At 47.7% G+C, this 10,593-nt stretch overlaps 2 protein-coding genes across 8 annotated transcripts in view; one reads left to right on the plus strand and one right to left on the minus strand.

The window, feature by feature from the left end:
* The window catches only part of stxbp4 (syntaxin binding protein 4), a 32,241-nt gene extending 28,002 nt beyond the window's left edge, over nt 1–4,239 (minus strand). For 5 of the 7 annotated variants that reach the window (XM_070990301.1, XM_070990302.1, XM_070990300.1 and 2 more), the window contains exons 1-3: nt 4,172–4,239; nt 555–628; nt 337–432 (exon numbers count right to left, since the gene is read on the minus strand). In XM_070990301.1, coding sequence (XP_070846402.1) covers nt 337–432; nt 555–628; nt 4,172–4,227 — 226 coding nt within the window. In that variant the 5' untranslated portion in view covers nt 4,228–4,239. Of the gene's footprint in view, nt 1–336; nt 433–554; nt 629–3,767; nt 3,826–3,862; nt 4,003–4,171 lie in introns of those variants that run through there. The other 2 variants (XM_070990306.1, XM_070990303.1) reach the window with 2 other exon arrangements.
* Nucleotides 4,240–8,956: 4,717 nt separating this feature from the next.
* Nucleotides 8,957–10,387, plus strand: LOC139350000 (hydroxycarboxylic acid receptor 2-like). Its single transcript, XM_070991087.1, has 2 exons — nt 8,957–9,404; nt 9,692–10,387. Exons 1-2 carry the CDS (start codon nt 9,003–9,005, stop codon nt 10,385–10,387), a joined length of 1,098 nt encoding a protein of 365 aa, XP_070847188.1. The 5' UTR covers nt 8,957–9,002.
* Nucleotides 10,388–10,593: the final 206 nt, after the last annotated feature.

The following is a 10,593-nucleotide window of genomic DNA, read 5'->3' on the forward strand; positions in this document are numbered from 1 at the left end:
ACAGACAGACAGACAGAGGGACGGACAGACAGACAGAGGGACAGACAGACAGACAGACAGACAGACAGACAGACAGACAGACAGACAGACAGACAGACAGACAGACAGACAGACAGACAGAGGGACGGACAGACAGACAGAGGGACAGACAGACAGAGGGACAGACAGACAGACAGACAGACAGAGGGACAGACAGACAGAGGGACAGACAGACAGACAGACAGACAGACAGACAGACAGACAGACAGACAGACAGACAGACAGACAGATGAGGGAGGATAATCATAATAACAATAACTGTCTGTATCTTTAACCACTGAAGTCAAAGGTACCGACCGTCCTGAGCCGCCAGCCCGCCGCCGACCACCCGTTTGACGTAGACGCCGAACTCTTCTCCCGTCAGCTCGCGGTAACCTCCGATTATCTTCACACCTGTGGGCACAGAGCAGCTCAGGTAAGCGAAGACAGAAGCTGAAGCCGGAAAACGTCCGAGCGGCGACGGACATCAGCGGCGGCAATTGAGAGGTCAGACGGGTCAGGACGAGGATGCTCACCGAGTCCCTTCCTGCAGTCGCAGAAGTCGAGCCTCTGAACGACTCGGGCGACGCCGTGAGGGCCCATGATCGTCCTGGCAACAAGCGAAAACAGAACAGAGTCAACAACATATTAACATCCTGCCTCATCCAAAGCCCCTCTCTCTCTCTCTCTCTCTCTCTCTCTCTCTCTGCGCTCAGCTGCACAAAAATAATCAAATCATCACAGGATTTTGTCATTTCCTCCCTCCTCCACCTCCACCCAGCACCATCCTAACCAATGAAATCTGTCGCCTGTTAAACGGCACAGCATGACCTGGATGTTAGGAAGCCCCGGCGGACGCAGGCGGTGATTAGAAGCAGTCAAAGGAACGTTAGAGAGCAGACACCAGTCCTCGACAGTCCCTGAGTGTGTGTGTGTGTGTGTGTGTGTGTGTGTGTGTGTGTGTGTGTGTGTGTGTGTGCGTGTGTGTGTGTGTGTGTGTGCGTGCAGAGAGATTTGTGGGTGAGGAGGTTCAGATTAAAGCTGATTCCTCAGACGTGGTTAACAGGATCCTGCTGTCTGCTGGTCCTGACGGGAGGCGACGCTCGCCGTCAGAGCAAAGTGAACATGGTGTGTTCCTGATGCCTCCCCGTGTGTGTGTGTGTGTGTGTGTGTGTGTGTGTGTGTGTGTGTGTGCGTGTGTGTCAGAGTGTTTGTGTGGAGACAGCATCTTTTGTCGTGGCCTGACTGGACCGGCCTCAGAGTTTTGGGGGACGATCAGCACCTGAACACACTGGCACCTTATCCTGACCCATAACCCACACGTCCTCCACCATTGAAAGTTTGCTAATAATAAGATAACAACACTTATTTTCTTTAACTCAGGTGGAATTTAAAATGCCAGACTTGTACTTGTAAAGGAGTATTTTCATATTTTGGTATTGGTCCTTTTACTTAAGTAAAGGGTCTCCCATCACTGTCCAAAAGGGAACTGAGGCCGAAACAGACCACAGGACAATTAGATCGACTGGAGAATGAGACGTCTGGACACACAGACCTGAGACCTGCTGCAGTACAACAGGACCCGACCAGACCGGACTGCACTCGGTGTGATCTGGACCCGGTCCACCTCAGGTCCTGGGTCTCATCTTGGATACTACGAGCTGAGCGGGCCTATAAAGGCCGGTTCACAGACTGGTCCCACAAACAGCCGAGGACTGCTGGGACACAAGGGACCAATTAAACTGATCACTTAATGCCTGATAATCTGCTCTACCTGCCGCCAGTGATTAACATCACACACAGGCCGTCTGTCGGGGACGCACGGTGACACCACCGCTGAGCCGCCGTGCCGCCATGAACCAACGCTCTCCAGTCTCTGTTACTTCAAGTGCACACTGCAGAAGAAGAAGAGCACTCTTCCTCACAGATGAATAGTTTGTATTGAGTTATTTGCTTTGCACTTCAAATGTGCAAAATGCTCTGATTGGACGACTCAGACAGTCCTCAGTCAGGAATGAGCTCCAGAACAACATGGTGATCGATGTGGAATCGTGTTTGTGTCTCCTGATGGACGTCAGTCCAGTCTTGTCTCTCCTTTAGCTCTAGTTTTGGTCTCCTCCAGCTCCAGAGGGAAACATCTGCTCTTTAGCTCCTAAATGCTAAATGTCCACCAGCTGCTCTCTGACTGAGTCTGTCTGCTGTTTGCTGCTGAGACAACATGTCCTCACACCTAAACAACTGAATAGCTGGACCACCAGTGAATCCCAAAAGGACATATCTGACCGTCTGAGAGCACCAGCAGGACCTTCATCACAATTTGGTTACGTTCAGGCATCAAAGCGATCGTGGGTTGGATCAAAAAATAAGTCAACGTTAACTTTTGGCTTCAGACGGGACGTGGACAGCAGTCTCCTGGGGAAAGTCTGGCTTGTTTGATCCATCCATCCTCCTCACCTTCCGACATATGTGGGCTTTCACCTGACTTCCTGCTCCCGTCATAACTGCTACAGCCACTAGAGGCCGCTGCCTAACACTAAATGTAAGTATGGGTGGTGATGAGCCGCGTGCTCAGACGAGCTACACGGACGTCTTTCTGGTGAAGACGGGCTGGCTGAGCAGTCAGTGCACAGTTTGGCTCGTGTACGGTGGCTTTTTAGCCGTTTTGATGGCTGAAAACAGCTTCTGGAAACATCTCTGATGAGAGCTGAGAGACTCAAGCAAACACCTGAACTGTGAACAGTCATCTGAAACAGGTGGAGAAAAGGTCCAGAGAGCTTGATGACGATTCGTCACAAACACACGACAACATCTCACGTCACTGTGTCACATTCTGCCATTATGAGGGACATGACGGCCCTTTGTCATTTTTTCTAGTGTTTTATCTTAAATTTAATGAGTTTCGTCAGATCCAAACACACAAACATGAAAACAAACCTTTGCATTATGAGGTTTCGATGTGATTTCAGATCTGTGTTAAAATGCATTTCTGTTAGGAACCCGTGAGGAAGAGCGCTGCTGGGTGCTGACATATTTAATCTCCTGCTGTCTGTTTGCTTTCCCTCCTCGTACATTCAAGTGTCAAATAAACACCAGAAGCCCAAAAACGACAGAGGAAAAGGCGAAGGCGAGAGTCTGAGCAGCAGCAGATGTTTCAGAGCGATGAGCGACGCCGACGGATCATCAGCAGGCAGGATGCTGAGAGGGAAACAGGATCACCGAGTGATCGGATGAGGAAAGATCAATCGTCAGTGAGCTGATTCAGGAGTCATCTCACCCTAAAGCCGCTCTCCTCAGTCAAGTTAATCTCAGCGGTGGAAAGTAACTCAGCACATTTACTCAAGTAATACCCAGAGGTGCAATTTCCACTGGATGCTGCTTCATCCTTCTACACCACCACATTTCACTGGGACATGTTGTACTTTCTCCTCCGCCATTTATTTGAGCTTCAATTACTTTGCAGATTCATTAAAAACATGAATCAGCTGATAAATGAAGATATGTTGAGCAATAAATTAGCTGTGATCATCTCCACCTTCACAGCTGCAACATTAAAGAGATGCTCACACGATGATGCATCTCATTTTAATCCAGTAACAGAATCTGATTTTCAGATATTACACATTTTACTTACGTGTAGTTTGACTGTGAGGAATAACAACACACACACACACACACACACACACACACACACACACACACACACACACACACACACACACACACACACACACACACATTCAGAGGTTTACCTGACACCTCAGGTGACTTGAAGCTTCACGTTTGTTTGACGCTCTTACGTCAGTCCAGCTGAAGGAAAAGGAGGACGTCTCAAAGACACAAATACCTGAAGTGAGCTGAGTCACAGCTGGATGAAATGTGCTGATGTTGTTAAAAAAAACGTCGGTCTCTCCCTTTAAAACAGCCTCTCCGTGCGCGAGCCAGAAGTGCGCACACGCACGAGGACTTAAAGTCAGCGCATCAGCCGGAAACAGGCTGGAAACCTGAAGTCTGTGACCCACATGAGCAGGACGAGGCAGGAAAACAGCTGCAAACCACCTCAAGGAGACAAGTTTAAAGAGAGGAGGGAAGGAGGGAGGGAGGAGGAGAGGAGGAGAGGAGAGAAGGAGAGGAGGAGACAGTGGAATTAGCTTACCAGTAGAGCAGAGACAAGCCATCGACTCGCTGCGCGTCCTGAGGGAGGAATGGCATCGCACGACGGACGGAGACAAAAAACAACCAACCAATCACTCTCTCTCTCTCTCTCTCTCTCTCTCACACACACACACACACACACGCGCGCGCGCGCGTATGCAAAGTGTTACGCCGCCATGAGACAGCAGCGGGAGGTTCAGAGGAGGAGACGGGATGAGAGGAGACGGCGGCGGAGGTTCAAACCGGGTCGGTGTGTGTGAGCGGAGCGGAGCGGAGCGGACGGAAATCCGCCGAGACAGACAGAGACACACGCTTACCTTTGCTCACTAATCCATGCTGATACCCGCCCGTATCACACGCGCACACGCACGCATCTTAAGTACACGTGCACACAAGCCTCACAGAAGAGGAAACTTTAAAGTAGGCTTCATTTTCTGAAGACGTGTCTTTCCTCAGCGGAGGGATTAGAGAGTATTACAGTTAGAATCACTGGAAGCAGCTGAGACGTCTTCAGGTGTCACAGATGAATTACCTGTAAACACCTGACACAATGAACACTGCTGCTGTGTGAGCGGGAAGACTCAAAAGAGCAGGAATCACCACTGGAACATGTTAGTGAGTCTGAAAAGACAGATGGGAAGGACAGAGGAAGGACAGAAGAAGGACAGAAGAAGGAGAGAGGAAGGAGAGAGGACAGAGGAAGGACAGAGGAAGGAGAGAGGACAGAGGAAGGACAGAGGAAAGACAGAGGAAGGAGAGAGGAAGAAGAGAGGAAGGACAGAGGAAGGACCGAAGAAAGACAGAGGAAGGAGAGAGGACAGAGGAAGGAGAGAGGACAGAGGAAGGCGAGAGGAAGGCGAGAGGAAGGACAGAAGAAGGACAGAAGAAGGAGAGAGGAAGGAGAGAGGACAGAGGAAGGACAAAGGAAGGACAGAGGAAGGAGAGAGGACAGAGGAAAGACAGAGGAAGGAGAGAGGAAGGACAGAGGAAGGACAGAGGAAGGACAGAGGAAGGAGAGAGGACAGAGGAAGGACAGAGGAAAGACAGAGGAAGGAGAGAGGAAGAAGAGAGGAAGGACAGAGGAAGGACCGAAGAAAGACAGAGGAAGGAGAGAGGACAGAGGAAGGAGAGAGGACAGAGGAAGGCGAGAGGAAGGACAGAAGAAGGACAGAAGAAGGAGAGAGGAAGGAGAGAGGACAGAGCAAGGACAAAGGAAGGACAGAGGAAGGACAGAGGAAGGAGAGAGGACAGAGGAAAGACAGAGGAAGGAGAGAGGAAGGACAGAGGAAGGACAGAGGAAGGACAGAGGAAGGAGAGAGGACAGAGGGAGGGGAGAGGAAGGAGAGAGGACAGAGGAAGGAGAGAGGAAGGACAGAGGAAGGAGAGAGGAAGAAGAGAGGAAGGACAGAGGAAGGACCGAAGAAAGACAGAGGAAGGAGAGAGGACAGAGGAAGGAGAGAGGACAGAGGAAGGCGAGAGGAAGGACAGAGGAAGGACAGAAAGGAGAGAGGACAGAGGAAGGAGGGAGGAAGGAGAGAGGAAAGAGGAAGGAGAGAGGACAGAGGAAGGACGGGGGAAGGAGAGAGGAAGGACAGAGGAAGAAGAGAGGAAGGACAGAGGAAGGAGAGAGGACAGAGGAAGGACAGAGGAAGAAGAGAGGAAGGACAGAGGAAGGAGAGAGGACAGAGGAAGGAGGGAGGAAGGAGAGAGGAAAGAGGAAGGAGAGAGGACAGAGGAAGGACGGGGAAGGAGAGAGGAAGGACAGAGGAAGAAGAGAGGAAGGACAGAGGAAGGAGAGAGGACAGAGGAAGGACAGAGGAAGGAGAGAGGACAGAGGAAGGACAGAGGAAGAAGAGAGGAAGGACAGAGGAAGGAGAGAGGACAGAGGAAGGACAGAGGAAGGACAGAGGAAGGAGAGGAGGAGAAAGTGAGAGCTGCGTCTGAGCTGAATCTGATCTGAAGGATCAATATCAGGATCAATGCAGGAATATCTTCTTTAATTTATAACAAAGCATCAGATTTCATACAGTCTTCATGTGTTTTTGTGTAAAAATCTTATTATAAAGTAATTGTGTCAGATAAATGTCGTGTAGTGGACAACCCAGCAGAGTCTAAACCTGCAAACAGCAGCTGGGAAAAACCTCAGAAGAGCAAAAGCAGCGTCATGTCAAACGAACACGACTTACATTTATTGTAAGATACAGATTCAACATCAAGAAATGGAAATTACAAACAAGAGCAGCAAATAAGGGAAAAAGAAACAAATCAAATGAATCACTGCAAGAAATTATCAAAATGTTCAAATGTTCAGTTTAATGTCATTAAATTCATTAACTACAGGTGTAAAATACAAAGATTTATCAATAAAAATATGAAGACTGGTCTTCTTGTGTGAGAGGAAACATGAAACTCTGTGGTATGTTGTCATTCAGACACTTTCTATAAATCCAGCATCAGCTGTGGAAAATGACGACGAGGCATCGCACACAGCAGCAACAATGGCAATCTTCTGATTTCCAAACTTCCTTCACTCTTTGCACATTTGTGCCGAGAGAGGAAACCGTCTCCCGTCAGTCACCATCTGATCTGCAGTCCCTCAGCAGTGACGCACCAAACATGACGGCGGGCAGGAAATAGACAGGAAACGTGACCAGTTTGACCGAGAAAAACACACCAACACACACGCCGACAGTGGTCCTCATAAGGTTGGACTGTGGACAGATCGTTCCCCTGCAGTGTGTCTGAAGCCTGAAGACATTATTACTCACTTCATCTGAACATTAGCCTTAATGACGACTAACGTTAGCACCTCATCCTAATGACATTTTACACTTTGGCTGAATGCTAAACTGCATGGTGGCTAAAGTTAGCAGCTAACATTACTCATACGTTAGGAGCAAGCTAGTGTTGCTGATATTTTACAGTTTAGCTGATTGCAAATCTTTATTTACATTTTAGCTGAATAATATTTGTTTCAGCAAAAGTTAGCAGCTAATACTGATGTTTTACATTTCAGTTCACCGTTAGCCAACATGACAGCAAAAGTTAGCAGCTAATATTGCAGATGTTTGACATTTTAGCTGAATGTTACTTTAGGATGGCTAACATTGGCTGCTGATGTTACTATTACCTTACAGCACATCTTAGCTGAATGCTATCCCTTATGGTTAAAACAGGCAGCTAAAATGAAAGATATTTTACATTTGAGCTGATGCTAGTCTTTATGGTGGCTAAAGTATAGAGCCAGCTAATGTTACATACGTCTTAGCTTAATGGTAATGGCTAACAGTAGCATCTAATGTTACTATTGTACACATTAGCTGAATGTTATCCCATATCGCTAAAATGTGAAGCTGAAGTTAATATTTGACGTTTTAGCTGACTGATGGGCTTCGTGGTTAAAGCAGGTTAAAACCGTTTAGCTTAATGTTAATCTTTATGATGACTAAAGTTAGCAGCTAACATTACTGATTGTTGACATCTTTGCTAACATTAATAGCACATTTTCACTTCCGCTTTCTGTTAACCTTTATGAAAAAGGTTAGCTTTAGCATCAAAGCAAACAGACTCCATCCTACACGACACAAGTTAGTAGAGCAGAAAGCACTGCTTTTCTTGACTTTGGGTAACTGATTCCTATTTATGTGCTGTGTTAGCTGTTAGCCACTCGCTGATAATTTCAGGAAATGTTGAATCCACCAGAGCTGGTTTTAGGTCTGAGTTTAATAAAACAATGAAAATCAATGAGTTGTGCTCCTCAGCTTCTAAAAATAGTTCTCCACCGCTGGCGAAACGTCTTGTGAAAACAGGATTTCTGATGCACGTCGCCTGTTTTAGTACAGGTGTGTGGTAACGGCTTGACGACAGCGCTGATGAAAGTCGACCACACAGGAACATCGTCCTGTAAGAGACGTGTGGTAAATAAATGCACAGCGCTCATACGTCCCTCCAACAGTAAGGAATGAAGTCCGTTCATAAGGCTGACTGGTGAGTTCTGGGTATTACTGCAATTCACTGTAGTAACTGTGTAAATGTACACAGTATTACTTAACCTACATGTGAGCGTGTTTATATCCCAGAGGAGACTTTAAACTGACTGCACACTGACCCATGGGGACCAGATTAAGGTCAGAGTTAGGTTAAGGTTAAGGTTAAGGTTAAGGTTAAGGTGAAGGTTAAGATAAGGAGAAAAAGAATGCATTATGCTAATGGAGTGTCTCCATCAGGATAGTGACAGAAAGTACAACAATGAAAGTTCAGTTTGCACATTTTAAAACACGTATTTGAATGCATTCGTTTGGTCGGTGCAGTTAAATTGTATTTTCCAGCACGTTTCTCTCATGTTGTTGAGATAAACACTGTATGATATTCTCAGATTCAAGTCGTCAGTATTTTTTGATTTGTTAAGTGTATTTTATGAACTGGAAACACGTTCATGTGCAGTTGGAGGGCGTCTTTAACACTGCACTTTAAAAAACTGAAAATACATTGTGTGCCATTCTAACAAACTTATTAAACACATCCGTTTTAAGCTTTAATTTGTTAGATGAAATGTTTTATTCTTAAAGGTATTAATGTTATTGGACTGCCGTGTGTCACAAAATGCCTTTTCTCTGCTTTGTTTCGTTTTTACACAGATTTCATTCCACAGAAAAAAGGAAGAAGGTGAAAAGGAGAAGCGGCTCCTGAATCTCAAAGCATTCCTCGCTGTGGTCATCCAGCTATTTTTCTCTGACTTATTCAAACACCAAAACCACGGCTGCCTTTGCAAGGACATTTTTTTCACACGTCGATTCATCTTTTCTGGTTAGAAGTTAAGAAAAAACATCAAAATGCTGCCAGAGCAAGACGCAAACACGCTCGACCTGACGACCCCGATGCCTGGTGGTGGTAGACGCGGCGGCTGCCCACCAGTCGGTATTCAACTAGAAGGTGTGATCCTGCCCCCAGTCCTCACCATCGACGTCATACTGGGGCTGCTGGGAAACGTCGTCGCCCTGTGGATCTTCTGCTTTAAACTGAAGGCCTGGAACCCCAACAACCTGTTCCTCTTCAACCTGGTCATTGCCGACTTCCTGGCTCTGGTGAGTCTACCGCTGAGGATCGATGCCTTGCTCAGGGGCCACTGGGTTTTTGGAGATGGCTTGTGCCGGATCAACCTCTTCCTGATGTTTTCCAACCGCACAGCCAGCATCGCACTCATGACCGTGGTGGCAGTTTACCGCTACTTGAAGGTGAGAGAATGAGTACACATTGTACTGTGATACTCTGGCTAAAGGTACTGAATACATGTTTGAAATGTCCAGCCCCTAATGAGTACAGTCATAACATCCACTTCAGCCATCAGGTTAATTTGTCAAAATCTTTCCAAGGTCAATAACAAACATTTCCTTTGAAAAATGATTTTGTTGCTTCGTTTGAGTCAGTTAATCAACAGTGGATTGACTCTGCGCCCGCCCATCATGTTGGCATTTGGTGCTCCAGTTGGTATAAAATGATGAATCACTGTCCTCTTGCACAGGTGGTTCACCCTCACCACCGGTTTAACCGCATGACCAAGCAGCAGGCGGCGTTCGTGTCAGTGCTGGTCTGGTTGTTGGTGATCAGCCCACGTGTTCCCATGCTGGCTTACAACCACATCAAGGGCAGCGGGAACAGCACCCAGTGCTTCTTCTTCACTTCTTACAAAGAGGCATCACGAGCCATCATCATCCTGGTGGGCATGCACCGTATCCTGACGGTGCTGGAGTTCATCATCCCGCTGGCCATGCTGCTGTTCTGCTCCATCCGGATCTCCAGGTTCCTGAAAGAGCGCCAGATGGGAAAAACCGACAAGGTGCGAAAGGCGATGCGAGTGTGCGCCGCCATCGTTGCCGTGTTCATGGTGTGCTTCTTACCCACCACGGTGACGACCATCGGGGTGTGGGTCATCCGCTCATACCGCCCGTGGGACTGTGCCTCCTTCTACACTTTCACCCAGCTCACCATCGTGTCTTTGGGGCTGAACTTCCTGAACTCGGCCCTTGACCCCATCATCTACGTCTTCTCCAGCTCCATGTTCAGGAAGGCGCTCTGCAGCTCGCTGCCCCGCGTCCTGCGCTGCAGACGGGACCCGGGCGACGGCGAGAACACGACTTCCTCATCGGGAACTCAGTCCACCACCCAGCAGGAACTGAAGTCCATGAGGGATGACAGAGGGAGCGAAGCCATGGAGTGAGTGCTTCCTCCATCATAATGACTGGACCAAGCAGCACCGAGAAAAACCTTTACACCTGAAATTAAAGTGCACTCTGTACCCAGAGACGGACAAATGCATGTTTAGTCAGAGGGTAAATGTGTGATGGTGATGATGATGATGATGATGATGGTGGTGATGATGATGATGATGATGGTGATGGTGATGATGATGATGATGATGATGAT

The sequence above is a fragment of the Chaetodon trifascialis genome, chromosome 21, assembly GCF_039877785.1.
Source record: "Chaetodon trifascialis isolate fChaTrf1 chromosome 21, fChaTrf1.hap1, whole genome shotgun sequence".
Classification (NCBI taxonomy): Eukaryota; Metazoa; Chordata; class Actinopteri; order Chaetodontiformes; family Chaetodontidae; genus Chaetodon; species Chaetodon trifascialis.

Excerpts from the sequence above, each read along its gene's own strand:
- LOC139350000 (XM_070991087.1), top strand. The coding sequence starts at position 9,003 with ATGCTGCCAGAGCAAGACGCAAACACGCTCGACCTGACGACCCCGATG. Across the intron at positions 9,405-9,691 it reads CAGTTTACCGCTACTTGAAG|GTGGTTCACCCTCACCACCG; the intron begins GTGAGAGAATGA and ends CCTCTTGCACAG.